The 22,384-nt window shown below is 32.9% G+C and overlaps 3 protein-coding genes across 3 annotated transcripts; 2 read left to right on the top strand and 1 right to left on the bottom strand.

Annotated features, from left to right (window-relative positions):
- The first annotated feature begins 205 nt into the window (after window positions 1–205).
- On the top strand, window positions 206–2,268 carry LOC139883951 (leucine-rich repeat protein 1-like). Its single transcript, XM_071868043.1, has 6 exons — window positions 206–426; window positions 1,089–1,160; window positions 1,319–1,462; window positions 1,738–1,809; window positions 1,897–1,968; window positions 2,196–2,268. The coding sequence occupies exons 1-6, from the start codon at window positions 206–208 to the stop codon at window positions 2,266–2,268; spliced, it is 654 nt and encodes a 217-aa protein (XP_071724144.1).
- Window positions 2,269–4,391: 2,123 nt separating this feature from the next.
- On the top strand, window positions 4,392–9,458 carry LOC139883949 (L-ascorbate oxidase-like). Its single transcript, XM_071868042.1, is given in 6 exon segments — window positions 4,392–4,682; window positions 5,249–5,341; window positions 5,721–5,889; window positions 5,892–5,932; window positions 6,448–6,645; window positions 8,505–9,458. Coding segments are annotated over 6 exon segments (1,746 nt in total).
- A 4,870-nt stretch (window positions 9,459–14,328) lies between these two features.
- On the bottom strand, window positions 14,329–16,185 carry LOC139883948 (ETHYLENE INSENSITIVE 3-like 1 protein). The gene has a single exon (XM_071868041.1). The coding sequence runs from the start codon at window positions 16,183–16,185 to the stop codon at window positions 14,329–14,331; it is 1,857 nt and encodes a 618-aa protein (XP_071724142.1).
- Between the last annotated feature and the right edge of the window lie 6,199 nt (window positions 16,186–22,384).

The raw sequence follows: 22,384 nt of genomic DNA, 5'->3' as shown, positions 1-22,384 counted from the left end.
TAAGTCATTCAACTATAAATTCCGCGCTTTTAGAACTTTAGAGCGTGGAGTTAGCCTCATCCCAAAAAAGCAAAGGGTAAAACTAAAAGCAATGTAATAATGCAGTGTTCTTCACAAAGTCATCTTTAAAGTCTTCATTTCTCTCCATCTCCAAAATCAAAAGCAGACTAAAAGAGGAAGAAGGAATTTAGTTTACCGTCGAGCTATGGGGGCGAGCTGGTTGTGTATGTGCCTTTCTATTATAGCATTAGCTCTGACTCTCAGCCCAGCGGCAGTGAAAGCTAACTCAGAAGGCGACGCGCTCTACACGCTCCGCCGTGCTTTATCCGACCCGAATAACGTGCTCCAGAGCTGGGATCCGACCCTCGTTAACCCCTGTACATGGTTTCACATCACTTGTAACCAAGACAATCGCGTCACTCGCGTGTAATTTCACTTATTCCTTTTCTAATTTACTAAGTATTCGAGTTTGTTTCCATTTCTGGCTTTAGATTTTTCTCGTGTTAGTACTAGTAATGACTGATTTTGGAGTTAGAGAGCTGAATCCGTGAGATTAACTTCGTAGATGGTGGAATTGAAGAAAAAAAACTTGTCTGATTTCCATTTTTTAATCAAAATCTTTGGAAAAGATGTAATGATCGGAATTTTGCAGCCTTATTTTGTGATGTGATTATTGATAAGCTGTTTTTGATTAAGATTGATCAGCCCTTTTAAATTACATAAGTGAGGTTGTTGTATGGTTTTGTTTCTACGTTCCTATAAGGTGCCTTACATAAGTGTGATGTCTTTCTTCAGATTCTGTATATTCTTGAATTGGTTGAATTATTTCAACATCTTTCCTCACTTCATGTATGAGTATCTTAGCTGTCCCGACAGAGTCAAACCCTTTTGTTTTCAGTTTCTGATGCTACTGAACTTTTCATTTACAAATTACATGACAGTTTTATTCATGATGCTTACACCTGTTCTTAGCTTTCTCAGCTCTGTCGTCTATCCCCTGGTTTCTTTGAATCTTACCTTGTCGAAATGTGTGATAATGATGGCAATCTATCTTAATTTGATAATGGGTCTTTGCATTTTCTTTTCAGGGACTTAGGGAATTCAGATCTCTCTGGACATCTTGTACCTGAACTTGCGAAACTAGAACATCTTCAGTATCTGTATGTACTAGCATTTTCCCAATAAAATGTCATTTTACAATAGATCACTTGTTTAGTTTATCACTGGGCTATAAAGCGAACACTTTTCCTTTCTTTTTCGTACTGGCCTATGTTTATGTTGGTTATTCCCTGCTTATTGTAACTCTTTGTTGATGAAGGGAGCTTTACAAAAACAAAATTCAAGGAACTATCCCTTCTGAGATTGGTACGCTTAAGAGCCTCATCAGTTTGGACTTGTACAGTAACAATATTTCTGGGACAATTCCTCCATCATTGGGAAAATTGAAGTCTCTTGTATTTTTGTGAGTTTTCCTGTACCTACTATTATCTTTTTAAGAATTCATAGCATGTGATTTTATTCAGTTCCTACGTTTTCCACTTTGTCTCTTGGAACTGGTTGTCCTCTTCTTTACTTTTACTAGCCGAAGTGTATGGTCTGAAGCTGAAATTGTTAAATGGGCTTTTTCGCTGAAACATTGTTAACAGACTATATGCATTTGTACTTTGTTATTAGTAATTGTTATGGCATATAACAGTACCTTACTGTCGCTTTTGTCTTTTTTGGTCTATTTTGCAGACGACTTAATGATAATCGCTTGACAGGACCTATCCCCAGGGAACTTTCCAGTATCTCAAGCCTAAAAGTTGTGTAAGTACTGTGTTCTTTATTATAGTACATAGCTCGTTATATGTGATGGGGCAAAACTAATGTTCTATGTTTTCTCCTTTAATGCAGTGATGTTTCTGCTAATGATTTGTGTGGAACTATTCCCACTAGTGGACCATTTGAGCATATCCCTCTGAACAAGTAAGTTCAGTTTTCACGTTGTTTAACTCCTTATTTGTTGACTTTGATTGGAAGTTTTAATGTCCAGAAGTTTCAAGTTTCGATTAAATCCTCCATTTTTTGAGCAAAGTAATTCGAATGTCTGTTGTTAAACCCTTTCTAATCTTTCAGAGCTCTAGTAGGAAACCATTTACTTTGTGCCTCTCTATTATTCTGCACTGAGCTGTATTTGTGTTTTTACGGTGTAGCTTTGAAAACAACCCTCGATTGGAAGGGCCAGAGTTACTCGGACTTGCAAGTTACGACACAAACTGCTACTAAAGAAGTACTACATCCTTCTATTCTCTACTAGACCTGGTTTAACATATGCTGAAAAACTCTGGAGCATATTATGTAATATCGAAAAGGGATTGGTGATATGTAACCGCTCAATACTCATATATATATAATGTTGTAAAATTGTTTTTACTGCTAGCATATGTATTGTAAGTGTGTTGTTGTGCTCTTTCTCAGACGCTGAGGATGCAGATTTGCATGTAAGTTAACAAAGATTGAAATGTTAATTGTTTCCTATCCATATTTCCCCTCGATTGCTCTAGTTTTTGTACAAGACTGCACATTTGCTTGTGTTATAGACTTAAAGCATAGCCATGGCACGTCGAATTAGTTAATCTGATTTGAATACTACGTAGTATAGAGTCAGAGACTTGAATACTTGTCCCTTTGTAGAAATTTCATGCACATTTCGATTTTCTGTTTCCCGTTTTTTTTTTTTTCATTCAAAGATCTCCGGTGAAAATCTGACGCTGATTGCCTGGTTAAGTTCGAGAAAACTTGCCGGAAAAAGCTATTGGACCCCCGAATGTGCCATCAAAATTCAAGCAAGGGTTGTTAAAATATTTGGGCCGAGCGAGGGCTGAGAAAGACTTTAGATGCTTCTTTCCAAGATCACGAAAAAGGCCCTTAAGGTTTAGGTCAACTTACGATTTGCTCCTCTTTTTTTTTTCTCTCATCGCTTTTTATTAAACTTGCAATATTACAACCTAAAAGGTAATCCAATGCTAAAGATGTTTTAAACCTTTCGAAATATTACTAAATACGTATATACCTCATACTAGTTTTAAATTTTAATGTTTCGTAGTCATTTAAACCCCTGGTAATGTTTGATCGATTTCGCACGACTAATGTTAATTCGACGCTTAAACGTCAAAACTTTTTTCATGCTTGGGAGGAAAAATTCAACAATTCAGATAAATCTCGATAACCTTTTGTTGGAGATATCACTTACTTTTGTTCTGGAAATATCAAGTTAGCATGCAATAAGGATTACTAGCAATCAAGATATGCTAGAGGAGTAATGATATGCACTCCGTAATTAATATTATTTCAAAACATGCACCTTTGTAAATAAGCAATGTCTACTAACATGTCAAGGAAGTATAACTGATGATGTAAAAGAAAAAATGGAACTGTTTGTTTTAATGTTGAGATCTAATTCCATATCTATTTGTTGATTGAATCAGTAAATGATACCACCTCCGTCCATAATTAATTATCACATTTTCTATACATAAAATAAAGTGACAGTTAATTATAAACGAAAGTAATACTTAATATCAGCATTGCACATGAAAGTTTCTTGGATGATAATATTTTTTAATCCTAGCTAGGTAGCGTTGAATACAAAGAAAAGTCCGAACAAAATGGGAATAGGCAGACGAGAAAGGGCAGAAGATCAGCCAATGATTTCAACAATATATTGATTATAATTTACGCGTTTGCTTTTCTTTTAATTTCTTTTTAAACTTTAATTATGTTAACAATTTCTGTAATTTCAAAGATATAAAAATATTCACATGCATAATACAAATTCAGAGGTCAAACTTAGTCTTTATGATCTGTAATGCACTCCTTTGAAATTGTTTTCAAAAAGTAATAATATTAAAATCTATAAAACTTTAGTACATTATCTCGTGTTAAGTAAGTAATTATATATACAAATCTATATATATATGGACCCCAATAGCCCACATAGGGATGATTAGGGAATCCGAAAACATTCTAATAATCAAAAAAGGGAATAATATATATGCATTCATAAAAAATAAAAAAAAGGAATAATGTCTGTTAAATGTAAAGTACATATGGAAGGTTGTCACGCTCATGTAATGTTTATTTATAGATCATTAATATACTGTATAATATTAAAAAAAATGTACAGAAAAAATTATATTATTATTATTTTAAAAGTAAAGCACTAGATTCTGATTTGTTCATTTTTATTATTTTATTGGTGTACACACAATCTTTAGGTCCTGAACTGAATAGAAAAGCTTACTATAAGTAGAACCATAACGTTTCAGCTCTCCTCCAATACAGAAATAAATTTGTAAACAGTTGTTCTCTCTGATAATTAATCAGATCAGAGAGAGAAAAGAGAGATTATGGGTTCTTCAATATTATTCTTTCGGGAGAGAATATTATTAGTTTTGATCATATTGTTGATTACATTAATGGCAGCTAATTCTGCTTCTGCTACAAAAACGAGGCATTTGAAATGGGAAGTAGAGTACATGTATTGGTCCCCAGATTGCGTGGAGCACACGGTGATCGGAATCAATGGGCAGTTCCCCGGTCCGACGATCAAAGCAAAAGCTGGCGACACCATTGTTGTTCAACTCACTAACAAACTTCATACTGAAGGTGTCGTTATTCATTGGCATGGAATCAGACAGGTCTTGTCTCTCTCTTCACATCTCTCCATTAATTGATTATATACTTGATTAAATAATGCCACTAATTCTTTTCTTTTTCCTGATTCAAGTTCAGTTGTCAATATAATATTTATGTGAAATTATATATTGATATACTAAACTTATATTCTTCTTGAAATTTTTTGTCTATTTTACATTTCTAATTCATTTAAAAAATAATATATCTCAAAATATATCTACATTTATCGGTTAGTTGATGAACAAAAAAATGAATTGTCGATAAATTTTCTGGAATAAAGGGAGTATATATTGGTGAATCGTTGATCATACTTTATTTTACATTACATTAAATGTTTAGAAAACTAATAGAAACAAATACCTAACCGTAATTTTAATATGTAAAATACTATTTTTCTAATTAATTTTATTTTTGATTACGTGTAATGTGCATGAAATGGGTTGTGGTATATACTGTATTTACTACGATCTACATCTATGTGATCATAATTTGGTCAAGGAGTGTTTATGTTCTCATTAATGTCGTGGGATCCAATTATTAATCCCTGATTAGGGTTTAATTTTCACAGCTTGGAACGCCTTGGGCAGATGGGACTGCTTCCATTTCACAGTGTACGATCAATCCTGGAGAAACTTTTACGTACAGATTCATAGTAGATAAGGTAATTAATTGATTAAATTTTTTTAAAAAATGAAATTAAAAACCATATTCCTCAGTTAATTACATATTTTAATTTCCTCCCAACTTACAATATTCAAACTCTTGATTATGTTTTCAAAATAAATAATTAATTACCATCTCTGAAAAATCTTAATTTAATTTATTAATTCGTCTTGAATATTAATTCTATGAGTTTCGCGTGGGAGAGTGTATACTTAATATAGTAAACAAATACAACAGTAGCTATCGTGGATTCATACTTCACAGTCATTAATATTATAAAACTAATTAATCTTCAAAAAATATATTATAAAACTAATTATTATTAAAATCTACCAACTACACTTAGAAATATAAACTAAAGTTTGGATTTGGTACAGGCAGGAACGTATTTTTACCATGGGCATTATGGGATGCAAAGATCAGCAGGGTTGTACGGATCATTGATTGTCGACGTGGCAGACGGAGAGAAAGAGCCGTTCCATTACGACGGCGAGTTCAACCTCTTGCTAAGTGACTGGTGGCACCTTAACGTTCATGAACAAGAAATTGCCTCTCTTCCAAACCTTTCCGATGGATCGGTGAACCTCAGGTAATTAAATTAATTAATTTTTTTTGATGAACAGATAATTAAATTAATTTAACTAATTACTAGTGTATCACATTTAATCACATGTTTTCTGATATGATGAAATTTAATTTAAACACAATATTTTTTTAAAGTCAAAATATAAAAGTTTTTTCAGTGACCTACCCAGTTGACTACAAAAATGCAAGCAATTTCAACTTTTTTGACGCGTGTTTATATTTAGTCAAAGTAATGTAGACTATATATTAGTAGGACAGTTCAAAATGTGCAGCATAATTTGTTTAGTATCATTCCTTTGATTTAATGGAACGCTACTTTGACATATACTGCTATTAAAATTAAAGCATTGGTGGTTGTTGGGTACATCAAATTAAGCTAAAAGTCTTACTCTTAATTACTAATACTTCCCTATTAAAATAAATACAAATTTTTTAATATAATATATATCATCTATTTTCGGACGAATATAATATTTTTTTTAATATTTATTATCTTTCTCTAAATAAAAATATGGTCAGAGTCTTCTGATAAATGGAAGAGGGCAATTCAACTGTTCAATGGCGGCTCAATTTAGCAATTCTTCTTCAACAACACAATGCAAGTTACGAGGCAATGAACAATGCGCACCCCAAATACTCCATGTCCTCCCAAACAAAACATACAGGCTCAGGATTGCTAGCATCACCGCCCTTGCTTCACTCAACTTCGCTATTGGGGTAATTAAGAAAAATCCATTCTCTTTTTAATTTTTAATATTATTTCATTAATGAACACAATTTAGTTAATTAATTAGTACACATGCATCTTGGATAATATTCTTGGCACTATCAACGTGGCATATAGGGACAATAAGCAATTCCACTATATATAATGGAATATTAAAATATATAAGTTGACAAGTTGAGAATGATTATAGTCATATTGTAGGGAAAAAGTAATTATATGGATATTCTCTAGTTGGCAATATGAAAACCACATGAGGAACGACCAAGTGTTGCTTCCTTCTTTCCACTTACGTAGAAATTAATTAATGGTGATTGTTTTACAACCTAGCAACGTGTATAATATACCCCATTTTAAGAGTGATCGAAGGAATTTTTAAAAGAGTGATCGAGAAATTTTCAATTAAATCTCTAACTATAAATTGATAAAATGGTAATAGTGGGAAGCCCATAAAAAGGATTTGCATTTATACAATCATAGCCTCATTTCACGAAACATCAATTGTGATAGATGTTTTGCTCTAATGTCATAATCATTTGTGCATAAAATTTCTTTCTTACCATGTTATGTTTAGTCTTGTTTTGCTAAGTTTGTCGCATTTTATGAACGTGGTGTGGAGAAATGTGATAGGGTAGGTGTAGAACGTAAAAAAGCAAAGAAAACTTTTTAAGGGAAGAACTAAAAAGAAAGTGGAAAGCAGTATTGTTTATTCAGATAAAATAGGATTGACAACAAAACTATATGTTTGATCCCTATCGTTTCACTTTAAAGCCTTAGCCCATACGTACCGTCCTTAATTAATGACCATTTTCCACTAACATCTGTCAAAACTGCAATGCCAGTTAGGATAGGGACTATGCATTCGAAATAGAATATTGAAGACGATGTGGCCTTTAAAATGAAACGATGTTAAGGAGAAAAGTATGGTTTTCACAAATAGTGCTTGTCAATTGTCAGTTTTAGTAATTAGCTTATGGACATGAAAAAAAATATGGCTTTTACTTTTTAGCCAACACCATGTATGTATTTTTTTTAGCTCTTTTCGAGTATTCTCACCACCGACAGTAGTATATTTTGTTCCGACTGTTAGCCAGCTCTCCATATATGTATATGATGCTTAATTCCCCTCACCCAATAACGAGTAATGATGATAAAAATCTTAATTTATGCTAATATGTTCGTAGAGTAGATTCTAATTAGAACTCGATATATATATTTTTGGTCATTCCATTTATTAAGACTTTTTAGGGTTTAGCATGCAACGATTCACGTGCATATACAAACAGAGGAGGAGAATCATGCACGTGTTTCTTCTTCTTCTTTTTTGGTTCAAAGATTCTGTAAGGATCATAATAAGTTGCAGGAAGAATCTACAGAATGGACCAAAACGGAACATGGAATAATAATTTCACCACTATTCTCAAATTTTTATCACAAACATTGACAGAGAATCTCATAATTATACTGGCTAGGGCTTAACTTATTGCAGTGCATTTTGCAATATTGACTGAAAGATCGTGACCTCTCTGCTTTTATTTTGCTTTTCATTCTTTCTTTCAAAAAATCTTGTACTTGAAACGAATGTCCATTTAATTAAGACGCATGCTTGGTGTACATCTTGTTTCCTATGCATCAATTCATAAATCGTGTTATGGAGAGATGTATAAGATATAAAAGAAGGGGATGTACATATAGTTTTATTGCTTAATTAAAGCCAATAATTTAAAACGACTCAGTTCAAAATTTGGAACCAAACTAAAATATATAACCTAATTAAATGGTGTATCTTTTGATTTCATAATAAATTATTTCTTCATGCATGAGATTCCAAGTAATAATTTTTTTTTTGCAGAATCATAAAATGGTAGTGGTGGAAGCAGATGGAAACTACGTGACACCATTTGAAGTCGCCGACATGGACATTTACTCAGGCGAGAGTTACTCAGTCTTACTAACCACAAACCAAAGCCCATCACGAAACTATTGGGCCTCAATCGGCGTACGTGGCCGTCAGCCCAAAACTCCAATGGGCCTCACAATTCTAAACTATTACCCAACATCATCTTCGAAATTACCAACCATACCACCACCCATTACTCCGGTATGGAACGACTACAATCATAGCAAATCCTTCACGAACAAAATAAAATCACTAAAGGGCTCCACAAAACCCCCAATTAACGCTGACCGTCGGATCGTTTTAGTCAACACACAGAACAAGATCGACGGTTACATCAAGTGGTCGATCAACAATGTATCGCTTAAATTACCTTCAACTCCTTACTTGGGTTCGATCAAATTCGGTCTCAAACAAGGTTACGACCAAACCAACCCGCCGGAGAATTTCCCCGGAGATTACGACATCGAGAAACCGCCGGCGAACGTGAATTCCAGCTACGGCAACGGAGTTTACACTTTCCGTTGGAATTCGACGGTTGACGTCATCCTCCAAAACGCGAATGCGTTGGCTGAGAATGTGAGCGAGATTCATCCATGGCATTTACACGGCCACGATTTCTGGGTTTTGGGTTATGGGGATGGGAAATTCGATGGAGAGAGAGATTCTGAGAAGTTGAATTTGAAGAATCCGCCGTTGAGGAATACGGCGGTGATATTTCCGTACGGGTGGACGGCGTTGAGGTTCGTGGCGGATAATCCTGGGGTTTGGGCGTTTCATTGCCATATTGAACCGCATTTGCATATGGGTATGGGTGTGGTTTTCGCTGAAGGCATGGATCGGGTCGGTAAAATACCCGCTCAGGCTCTTGCTTGTGGGTTGACTGCTAAGATAACGGGTCAACATTAATGAGAAAAGCTTTTTGAACTAGTAATAGTGACGGTGGTGGTGCTATGGGATGATTAAATTCTAATATATAATTGTAAAATGTCAATTAAGACCTTTTATGTTTAGTTTATGTATGGGTATTAAGCTAAAAAAATTAAAAATTAAACAATTTTTTATTTTTTATTTTTTATTTTATAATTAAAATGAAACAATATGGATAAGTCTTTTTTCTTTTCTTTATGTATGATGTCTGACAACTTAGTACGTCATAGATTGTTAGATATACTTCTACGTCGCATGAAACTTATGACATGCCGACGGTCCGATTTGGAATCGAAATCCAGTCGGAATCGAACCGAAATAAAATCGAACCTAATTGGTCAATATGGTTCCGGTTCTAAAACTGAGTTGGAATCGATATTTTACGGTTTAATTCTGGTATTTATTTTTTTAAAACTATATAGACTCAAATAAGAACTGCCTAAACCGAACTGGAAGGATCCATTTTAGAAAAATTAGTTCTATAAATTTAAAAATCATGAATAGTCGGTTTTAAATCGAAATTGGACCGGACCGCGGTCATGTATAGTATTTATGTAGGGATGGACCTTTCTTTATGGAGCTTAAGCCCACATGGTCAGATTTTGGGCTAAATGGCCCCCCATGCTGAGCATCAATCAAGAACTGGAGATGTGAAAAGATGCTGCATTTGGAACTTGTAAAGTTGCAAGTACTTGGAATTCTTACTTAAAAAAAAAAAAGTACCTTTTTTTAGATTAAAAAAAAAAAAAGCTTTGCAGAGAATAATTTTTAAAAAAGTACTTTGAATTCATAATACCAAACATATACGAGTAATTAATTCCTTGGTAATTAATTAATCGAATCTCTCTTCTTTTCATTCAGAAATTTTTTGTGTTGCTTGAATTAATTAAAAATTGCAGAGAATAATTAAGAATTTAGTACGAATTATTAACGAACCTAAGTATAATAAAAATTTCCTCTTTATGTATTTTGAGGGATTCATATTCCATCCTATATATTTTGCTCGGTGCTGTGTTTGAAACTAATTCTCCTACTCACATTTTGAACTTCTTTGAATTAATACGGTTTATTATTTAGACGATGTATTAATTTATCGATATCACTCGGTGATGTATATGCTTTCTTCGAGGATCAAATATTATTTTAACTATTAAAAGAATCCTAGAGTGATATCCATAGAATGTTGCTTCAAAAAAGAAGAAAATGCCCATAGATCAAAAGGATCACATTCTATTCTTTCTATTTTGAAAGCTCATATATATGCTGTCAAGATGGTTCTCGATTAGTTCTAGAAGACCTCAAATTATTCCGATCGAATCTGAGTATCTGACTATTAAATTTTTAGAAGCTTCTTTTCGTCAGTCATATTTCTGGATGGACTTGCATGCACACATATTGTTGAAGGGCAGTAACTAAGCAGTATTATAGTTTGATTCACATAATTTCTTTAATTTTTCTTTTTATATATATTACTCATTCTGAAATCTTTTTTTTTTCTTCTATTTAATGGTCCGAAATTAGAATCTTTAACCTCTCGTAAGCTGGGAGGTTAAATATCTTCAACATTGACTATATACTATGTATCATGATTCATATGATTGATAATCGAATAGTTTTATATTTAAATATAATTATAGTATTGATTACGTACATAAGATTAATTATTTAATTACTTACAAATATTCAATCAATATGTTCCAACCAAAACTAAACTTTCAATGAATGTTGACTTTAGGCAGCTAGCGTGTCAGCGTCAAAACGTGCAAACTAAAAATAGATATGTTGTTTTAGAGCAAAATACTTTTTCAAAATGATAATATCATACTCAACAGAATCAGGTCAATACCAAAGTTTCTGAAGTCTAGTTCCTAAAATTACATTTCACTAATGTCTAAAAAAATATGTTTTTTATTATCTCATTCCTCCTCTCACTTTCAATTCTGTTGAGTTTTTTTTCTCTTTTATGTATTTTTTGTTTTTTTGTTGTCAGAATATTTTATTTTAATTTATACAAGATATTAGCAGTAAAATAAATTGGATTCAAGACTCTTATTTTTGTCATTTTATTTATGTGTTATTGCTAAAATTAAAATAAGAACTCTCCAATTGAAGATGCTCTCATGTATTTTCCAATCACTCTGACTTAATGATTGAACAACCTAGGCTGATCAGATGGAAAATGTCGAGAAATTTAAATATCTACGTACTGTACAAGACTTGAGATATTTTAATTTTGTGAAGGCAACAAACTAAAGTCGATGTAATTTATCCCATTTGTTATTCTTAAATTTCATGGTCCGGAATTACTTCGTCGGAGAAAGACAGAAGGGACACAAATATCATTACTTAGGTATGCATATCATTAATTGATAAGTATATAATTTTTAAAAATCGGTCAATTATTAAAAAAGGAAATTTTAACATACACTCGTGACGAAGATGATTGGCATGCCTAAAATGAAAAATTTCTATCCAAAATTTTTTCTATACGTGCATCGATCACACACAAACATATATATATATATATATATATATTTCTTAGCTAGGCAACAACAACGAGAGGGGCATATTGACTTGATCACTAGACTACCTAGCCAAATTTTGATTCTTCGACAGATTACTCTTTGAGAAATAAATAATTTTGCCCAAATGTATATATCGTAGATGCGAAAGCAAATGTCACTCCCAAATGTAAATGATACAACTAATCCTAAAACCATAATTTGCTTACCGTTATTTCTATCACCATGTTATAAGTCATCGACGCACGTGCCTCAAAAGACTCGGAAATTATGAATTAGTGTAAACGACTCGCTCTAATTTTGATGAATCAAGCTACTCCAAGATGGGTTTAAACTCCAACAACAAAAGTAAATGCAAGGCAACCTCAATAATTGAGTTGGGAGATTTTTCTTAACAACACTCAACTATAAGACAAAGTACATTAAGAACATTGAATATGATTGTTGTCGTTGATGAGACTGTTTCGGACCCCATGACATCTTAATCAGACTTATCGAATTTGCTAGCATATTAACGTAGTAGTATCTCCTTATTTATTTTCACTAAAACAAAGACTATAATTAATTAAGTGTAAGGGTTCCCGTAAGAATTTGATAGGTTTTCTTTTTATCGATACTAAAATGTAGGGAATGATATGGTACATGCATATGTTAGTAATTGTTAAAAAAACTGAGTTAAATGATCTCGAATCTCGATCAAGCTTTTTCTCAGCTGTATTTTGAAAAAAAAAATTTAGGTTTATTAAAAAAACATTTGAAACTCTATTAATTTTAAAATAAGATTGCATCAAAAAAAATAAAAAAAAATTAGGCCACGACATGGACTAGTGATTAATCAGAGTATTAGACATTCCCTATTAAGAGGTGAGTTGGATGCACAGTTTGTGTTAGGAATTCATCAAAACAAGATTATATAGAGTGGTAGGCGCCACTATACTGCCAGTCTAATTATCATTTAGAGGAGCAGCCAATGTGCGAAGATAGGATGAAAAGATGTAAATTGTCATACAGTAAAGTTCAAGAAAATAATGCCTTGAAACGCAAGAATATTAGGCTAGGATGAAAAGATGTAAATTGTCGATTTAACCCTCCCGACAACGATCAAGGAGCCACGAGGAAACCGTTTGCATGTTGAAATTGAAATATTATTATCGACATAAAAAAGTACTGTTTTACTTTACCATTGAAAATGGTAAAATATTCAATTGGGGTCCACACAGCTCAACTAAAATTAACGGACAGTAACATGACACAGAAAGTATACATACATACATGGAACATAACTCCAGTTTTGAGTTAGCACGTGTACTGTTGATATGAAAGAGGCCATCATCTACTTTTGTACACATCGATCCCATCCAAAAACTATTTCTTCTACCATTGCCTAACTATTTTTGCACACCATCATAATAATATACAAATAACTTTTATGAAAATAAAATAAAATTTTGAGGTTAAAATAAATAAATTAATAAGACTTTCGTACTATTAAATTGAAAACTTTTATACCTTTAGAAGTAACTTTAATAATATTTAGAAATTATTTTTTGCATATATAAGAGAGTATTAGTCAAAGAAGATAAAGGACAAGACATTGACGTACGATCGACACAAATGTTTAGCAGTCCATCTATCCTTAATTAATATCATATTTTCTATATAAATTATATAAAAATTATGATAATTAATTAGATTTGGAAATAATATCAAATATGATCGACTTTAACTAAAAATTAGTACTTAGTAATTAGCTAGAAACACACATTTTTTTTTAAACACCGAACTAATTAAAGTTGCGTATGTTTACAGGAAACTTCATTTGCAAAGTTAGCCGCCGTCCATGGGCCCACCACCCATGACAGCCTCCTACCACCACCAATAAGAATTATCTTTTATGGTCAAACTGTTTTGTTTGTGTCCATGGATAAGGGTAACCTCCTCACATGGTCATTAAACAGAGTGTCTGTTTTTGTACATGGATAGGAGCAGTACTAAGGACAAAACCAGTTTAAACTAAGCAAAGGTTAATTATAAGGACAATGAACACAGGATTAAACTAAACTAAAATTTATTTATAATACAACTGGAGTATAATATGAAAAAACGAGCAGAGTACTGTAATTGTATGGGGTAGTATTCCTTATCACCCCATACTAGATAGACCCTGCTTTTCTAAACAAGTTTAACCCCTAAAAACCAAGCAAAAAGAAAAAAAAAAAAAACAAAACAAACCAAATGCAAATTGTTCTGTGGTATAAACTTAAAAGAAAAACATACTGAAACTAGATGATAAAAAGCCAATGGAGCGAGCAATGATGATGATCATGCTAATTGAACCAGATGTCGTCCCCTGGCTTAGGGAAGCTGTGTCCCAATTCTTTAAGATCGTCCTCGTAGTCGAAGGTTGACAGATCAAATGTAGCTGTAAACGGCATCTCACAGTTGCTGTTGTTGTTATTTCCGGAATTGTTTTGGTTGCTGTTCACCATGAAGTTGTTTTGGTTCTGGTTGGTCTCGAATGTTGGAGCATTCAAACCCCTGAAATGGTTGAACCGGTTGTTTTCTTCACGAGCAAGCAACTGATGATTTCCCGGCATGTTACCTTGAGAAACAAGGAACTCCTGCTGCTGATTCTGAATTTGTGGCATAAGCAGAGTCGGACCTTGACTTTGACGTTGGCCTCCGTTGTTTTCGTACCTGGTTATGAGATCTGAGATATTTTTCTTGCTATCATCTGGAACAATCGATAACTCCACAAAAGTTGGTTGTTGTTTGACCACTTGTGGATTGAACATAACAGCAGCAGGTTGTGGTTTCACCTCATGATTCACATTAACATTGACACGGAAATGGGACCCACCAAATCTAAAGGGGCAAGATAGCTGATGATTGTCCCTAGAAATCCTGTCATGAAAACCCATACGAACATCGCTATAAGGACAGTTAAGAAACTCACAGCTGTACACCTGTTGTTGATGATCCATCATCATCATCAGATCACTCGAGGGCTGCTTCCTCTTCCTCATCATGAAATCATCGAGATTGATTACTTCACCTTTGATCGGATAAGTAGGAGGAGATTGCTGCTGCTGCTGGGCAGGTGGCATCATCTCCCTATACATTGGCGAACTGACGAAAGGCTCCGGCTTCAACTCATAGATTGGCTCCTCCTCAGGGCCCACCACGTCGTACTCATTGCTACACTCGCTAATTACCAGAGTCTCGGAAAGAGGATTGCATGAGTTATATATTTCAGGGTAAAGCTGTCGAGCCACGACCTCCTCCTGGTTGATGATGGCCAGCCACGTGGCGCTCTCCTTGGCAGTCATCTTGTCTTGTAAACACTTTGACTGCCTCACCAGTTTCCGAATCTTTGTGATGTTCGGAGACATGTGCTTGATGACAGCTGTCAGGACTCCGACCTTCCACGCCTTCTTCAGATCATGAGGCTTCTTGTATGGAGGAGTGTTTCCTTGGTCTTTAGGCAAACCCAATTGAGGCCACCATTCCTCATTCCCGGTGGGCCACCACGGCGGAGGGACGCCTTTCTCCAATGGAAACCTCCTCTGAGGAGGATCACAGTGCTGCATGAGTGCCGACAACAGAGAACCGAGCGTCGTGTCCTGAAGCTCTTGCAAGGTATGCGTCATGGGGCCCATGAGGTTGCCACCATCTTTCTTCCCTCCAACGGAATTCTCAATTTGGTACTTGGCAATAGCAGCCGGACCGTTCCGATCGAACCTCACCTTGTCCTTCCACCATTCACGGAGGTTGTCCGATGCGCCAGTCACCGGCTTGCCCTTTTCCGGGATAATTCCATACACGAAGCCTTGAGCTTTGCAAACCTCCATCATTTTAAGCATATATTTCAGGATTCCATCCTGAGCTCTGGACATTTTTTTTCTCCTGGCTTGTTCTTGAGTAGTCCTCTGCTTAAGGATCTCAACTCCATCCTTTGGAAGCTTACTCTGTTCCTTCAGGCGCTTCAAACGCATCTTGTCTTTCCACATCCTGCGTTCAAGCTCGTCCACTTCGATATCTTCATCGGAATATTCTTCCTCGATTACCACCTCTTCTTGTTCATGTAGATTAAAAGCAGCAGCCATGTCTCCTTCTTGATGAGCAACCGGCGCTGGAATGAAATCCAGCTCACCGCCAAATCCCACGTCTTCGAACATCATCATCACAGCAGAATTCCTCGATCCAATCCAAAATCTGCACACCAATTAGAGGTTAGATTGAACAAAAGTTTTAATTTTTGATAGAATTGAAACTGAATTCCAAGTTATAAAACACAAAGTTCTCCCCTTTCAACCTTCACAATCAAAGAATCGACAGAAACAACACTTAGAACCGTAACGGTATTGACAATTAATATGGATGCATCTAAAGTTTGTGGCCATAAACAAAATCCTAACAAGGGAAAAATCTCAGTAGCCATATCAAAACAGTAAAGACTATAATGACTTATAATGAGCACCCTTGCAAATTCTATATTCAACAAACAGTTTCTCTCAATTATACAAACATTAGCTTATAGAAAAAGATCATGTTACATATCCAAAACAGGCAGAAGATCAAAATATATGGTCAACACGAACAATTAGACAATTCAGTTTCAAAGATCTATATTGACTAAAACAGCATATCATGAGTGAAACCACATATGGCAGAGCAACACGAAGGAAAACCTTTTCAAATTAAAGAAAGAAATCATATGGAAATATTAGTTAACAACTGAGACTCTGATGATGAAATCTAATAAAATAGAATCATAAAAACTACAACTAAACCCAAAAAGGACGATCAAAGATCAAATTAACCAAAGTAAAGAGTTTGAAGCTTGAAAGATCCATAGCGTAGCTATACATAAGAAGATCTTATAATTAATATCCAGAAGGAAAAATACACAGGAATTGAGAAAAGACACCAAGTTGAAAGCTAAAGGAGATTACCAATGAATGAATAAAAACAAGACTTGGAACACAAAGGAGTGAACTTTTTCAGATTAAAGAAAAGAAGAAAATGAAATTTTCAGTTACAAATAAAGCCCCTCTACTGATAGATGATCCATCCATCCATATAGAATCAAAAGCATATAGAAAAAAATTTACAGCTATATGATAATATATCAAAACAAAAGAGTAAAAAGTTTGTAGCTTGAGATTAAGATCCATAGCCTATAAGAAGATCTTAGGATCAAAACCCAGAAGCAGAAAAGCAAGTAGAAAGATAAAATCATTACCAGAGTTGAAGAAAAATCAGATCTTTAGTATTCTTGTTTCTCTCCAGTGGGGAAGGATCTCTCTCTAAAGTTAATTATTTATAGTGCATTTCAGACACAGGGAGAGAGAGAGAGACCAGGTTCTGTAAGAGAAGAAAGGAAAAAGAAAATAAAATTATGGTAAGATTTATCCTTAGTTTTATTTCCAAAGATAGACATATGGGGATAATGTGATTTGTATAAGATAGGAAAATGATTGCAATATTTAGGAAAATAAAATAAATTTGTGATGGTAGTGGACAAAGGAAAAGTTAAAGGAAATAAGGAGAAAGGGCGTGTTGATATTTTGTGACCTTTTTTTTTTTTTTTTTTTCCTACTGTGAAATAAAAAAAAACGGTATAGCTGTTCACTATTCAGTCATAAATACTAAATACGTGCGAATATATTTATTAGAAAAATAAAAAATACACGTCAGAACATTACTGTCTCAAAATTAAAAGTAGAATTATTCTTTTATATTTTAAAAAATTAGTTAAATAACACCTTACAAAATTGTTAAATGCAATTTTATTCACAGTCAAAAAATTTCACATTCTATCATACGTGTCAACTTGATTTAAACAGATTTTGGACTTTAAATTTGCAGATTCTTCCTTTGACATTTGCTATCTCGAAGTATCTATTTTATCAACAAATTCTCATCTATATCCTTAATTGTGTAATAAAATTATTTATAATTTAAAACGGTAATTTCAACGGTTCCTTATCGATTTAATTTACACATCATAACCATAGTTTTGCTATTTTATTTTTTAAACCCTTGGGTCTCAACTTTTAGAATATCCTAAAAAAAAAAACTTTTAGAATGAAAAATATATATAGCTAGGATAAGTTTGAATAAATAAAAAATTTGATTGAGAATATTTTCTATAACTGTTTAATTGATTTCTTTATAAGAAAATTCTAAAACTTCAAATATTTGACTTTAAAAAAAAAAAAATCAACTATTTGTATTAGTATTACACCACAATCGTTTTCCTTATTGAACTTTCACATTATAGTTAAAACTCTTGAGTCAAAACCTTTATGAGAAACTTGAATAATAGGATGGAGAGAATAAAAGATTTGATTGCTATGCAGATCAATATTGTCCATAGTTGTTTATTTGAATTTTTTGTACGAAAAAAAGAGAGGATACTTTTCAAAGATATATTGCACTACAACATTATATTTTTCTTAATAAATAGATTTTTCTCATTATATTGCACCACAATGTTATCGTAAATGTGGATTTTACAGCTTATTATTAGCATTTTTTTTTGTTGTTTTTTGACATTATTATAATCATAATTTTGATTTTAATTTTTTAAGTGATTTTTTAGAACATAAAAATAGATGGATACAAATTCAAAATAAGATATGATAAGATCAAAATAATTTTTTGGTTATCCTAAAATTTCATTGTGTGTAAGGTGTCATTACGAGATAAGATAAGAATATTCTAATCTTGCATTTAGTGACACTACATAAGTAATTAAGTTGAGTTTGTATGACGTGAGCACTGATCTCAATATTAGGGTTTTTAAAATTTAAGTTCAGATAAAACTTGAAAATAGATTTAATATAAGATATAAGTTCATTTAAAAATGTATGTTGGTCGAATGGTTGTATTGGTGAACTTTCATCCTGGAATGTTTTCAAAAATTTATCATGAACTTTCATCTCGATGATACTACACAAGTAAATAAGTTGAGTTTGAATGACGAAAATACTTCTAGAATATTAGGGTTTAAACGTTTAAGTTCAAACAAAACTTAAAAATAGATTCAATATAAGATATATAAGTTAATTTAACAAGATTTTGATCGAGTAATTATTTTGGTTGGCTTTCACGATGAGATATACTGCTAAATATTAGTTGTTCATTTAAATATTCCTGCCAAACCAACCAAGACAAGGATTGCATTCCAAATAGCTATATAGTCTTGCCAGTTGCCAGCAAATTAAAGTTTCCCCACCATTAATCTTCATTGGTGAAGCAACTGATTTCGATCCTTATGTATGTAAAGTCATGCATATCTGACTCATTCATCTAGCTAGATCATGGTGAATTGTTTTGCAAAACTCAATTAACATGCATTTACCTGATTATATATAGTCTTCTTTTTACCAAACACAACCAGCAATATCTGGCACCTAGTATTTACAAATCTTTGTTTCATTGACGTTTTCTTTTATATATATTTGGACATATTTTATTTTCGATACACCGATCGATTCCCTGAAACCAACTTAATTATGTGACTTGAGTTTAGTCTATAGTCAAACTTATCAAGAAAAGGTGTTATAATAATCAGCATAATTGTATTAGATTCACATATTACACAAATGATAAGAAGAAATAAAAATAAAATTTTGCATAGCTAGGTTTTCCATGGAAATTATAGTGATTTGCAGGTTAACTCTTTCAAATCCAGTAAGTTGTTTGGAATTGAAATTTTGTAGCCTCCTAAGTTTATGTCACATATATAAATAAGAGACTCAAATAGTATTGGAGTAAAATGGTATGTAAGTGTGTTGCCAGTAGCTTGATAAATAACGGAACCTTAATTTAGTGATTAGTCGGCGAGATTAACAACCGTTTAACGGGTTGGAGCCAAGGTGTTATCCGACGGAACGGTAGTTCGAGGAGCCAAAATGTAAAAAAGTAAAGGTCATGGAGCTGATTTTCAGCCTGAGAAAAGGTTTTTGGACACAGTAGGGCATTAATCTCAAACAAAATTGATGTTGATGTCACGTTAACCGAAAGCTTAAGGAAAATGATTTAAAATTATAGACATAGTCAACCATGAATTGAAAAAAAGAGATATATACTCACGTCCCTGTAATTAAAATAAACAAAATCCACAACACACAGGCTAGGCTGGCTCAAGTAAGTGAGAATAAAAATGGAGACAAGTACATTGGTAATGGGATTTATTCAATTAAAAAAACATAAACATGTTAGTTCAGTTAGTTAGGATGCTTATGGTTTGGTAGACATCCTAGATTATTAATATTCATATATATTTTTTTAATACATAGTACGGTATATATATGTGTCTTTGCAATTAATTATAATTAATAAGGGATATATTTAGCATTAATACCAGTTGAATTAATCACAAATCACAGCTTCGCACACCAAGCAATATCCCCAGACCGATCCAAACCTATAAAATTGTCAATGCCAAATTTATACTGCAAAACAACTCGAGGGCAATGGAAAATAAGTAATAACAATTATGTTTGCAAATCTTTGATTATATACTACAAGCAGTCCATTCCTTATTATAGCATTTAGATTTTCTCAGTAATATTCCAATGTATGTTTTATTATATAGGACGAACAGTAAATCCTTGAGTACTAGCAACAATTCTAGACGGGTATTTGAAGGATTATAATTGTTCTTGAATCAGTGAATTCAATTTAGATCGATTAATCGGACGACATCATTTTATTATATGTGTCATATTTTAATTGGAAAGTATGGTGTTGACTGTTTCTATTGGGAGCAGGCAAGTATTACATATATAGTTGGGATAGTTCATGGCAAGTTAATTGATTACTGAATTTCAAAAAAAAGTTTATTGATTACTGAAGAATATTCAAATCACTCTACTAAGCAAATCCAAACAGAATTCTCTTAAACCCTCCGATCCATCTTTAGATATTCCCTTTAATTACTATTAATTGTAATCTTTGATGTATACCGACGTATGTCATTGGTCCTTCCCTCCTTTGCTCGTATTAGAATCTCAATTTATTTGGACAAAGAGAGAAATGATGATATCCTCATTCGGGGAATGATGATGGTTTGTTATAACTCCACCGTGTCGTACTTTTGCTAATGTCTAACATATTGACCTTGTTCGATAAACTCCAAAAAAAAAAAAAAGACAAGGCTGAGTCATAAATTTCGTGTTGAGAGGGCCATAGAAAAATTGAAGTTACACCGCGAAATGTTTTTAATAAAAATGATTCGACATTTCAAGTTGATCATCAAGTCTCAAATGAAAATGAACGTCTACAACAATAGTCGGATACGGAATATATATGGATTCCATTCCATATATTGTTTAGTTTTGAACATTTTTTTCACGTAGTATGTAACTTTTACACAATGTAAATTAAAGGCGCTTAGAAATAGTAATGTTGGAATATTAATTATCGCGGATCTTGAAATAGTTCTGGTACGTGTTTAGTAAATGGATGAATATATTTACTGTGTATTAACTCAGGATAAATATTTTTTTGACAATTGTTAGGGCAACGATTCATTGATAAAGAATGAATGAATTGAACAAAATATTACATTATCTATTTACAAAAAGTTCGACACATTTATACAGTGTGATTTATTTGGGCCACTAACATATATTTAAGGCCACTAATATGATCAACTGACCATAGTAGACATAATTAAACATATAGTTCTACAAACAACCCCACGCATATATCTATACATCCCATGAATATATATAAAAATCAAACAATTTAACTAATTTAAACTATAGGTAGCTATATCAACCTGACTTTATGGACAATAGAGAAATGCTTTGCTGCAGCCACCATTTTTACTTTTACAAATTTTGATCAAAAGTTTCTTTTCATGAAAGAATTTTAAAAAGAGACTTTGTTGAAAGAATTTTACTACCTTCGGTTCTATTTAGTAACATTCAAGCAAATATATTATTATACAAATCAATTAATAACGAATTTTTTTTAAAAAAAATTAAAATTATCTTAATAAAATAATATCATATATAATAAAAATTGTCACTTGTCATAAGAAACAAAAAATGATAGAAGCTCGATCATGTACTGTAATAGAAAATCGGCTATAATCTCTCTCACTAAAGACATGTACTTATTATCATCTAAATTACTACTAGTATGATCATTAGTGCTACTTCCTCTTTCATGCTCAAAATATTCTTCTTGATTTTTTATTGAGTTGAAATGTAAATCACCATGACTCGAATGTCTTCTTATATAATTATGCATAATCATTGATGCAACAACAATTTTGACCTGATTATTCATCGAATAACTTGGCATGTCCCTCAAAATTCTCCATTTCTTCTTCCACACGTCAAATGTTCGCTCAATTATGCC

Source organism: Rutidosis leptorrhynchoides, unplaced genomic scaffold (assembly GCF_046630445.1).
Source record: "Rutidosis leptorrhynchoides isolate AG116_Rl617_1_P2 unplaced genomic scaffold, CSIRO_AGI_Rlap_v1 contig481, whole genome shotgun sequence".
NCBI lineage: Eukaryota > Viridiplantae > Streptophyta > Magnoliopsida > Asterales > Asteraceae > Rutidosis > Rutidosis leptorrhynchoides.
The sequence above is the reverse complement of the archived record's forward strand: the minus strand, read 5'-3'. Positions and strand labels throughout refer to the sequence as shown.

Coding starts and splice junctions, on each gene's coding strand:
- LOC139883951 (XM_071868043.1), top strand. CDS start 206: ATGGGGGCGAGCTGGTTGTGTATGTGCCTTTCTATTATAGCATTAGCT. Junction 1,161..1,318: donor CTAGAACATCTTCAGTATCT/GTATGTACTAGC, acceptor TTGTTGATGAAG/GGAGCTTTACAAAAACAAAA. Junction 1,463..1,737: donor TTGAAGTCTCTTGTATTTTT/GTGAGTTTTCCT, acceptor TCTATTTTGCAG/ACGACTTAATGATAATCGCT.
- LOC139883948 (XM_071868041.1), bottom strand. CDS start 16,185: ATGATGATGTTCGAAGACGTGGGATTTGGCGGTGAGCTGGATTTCATT.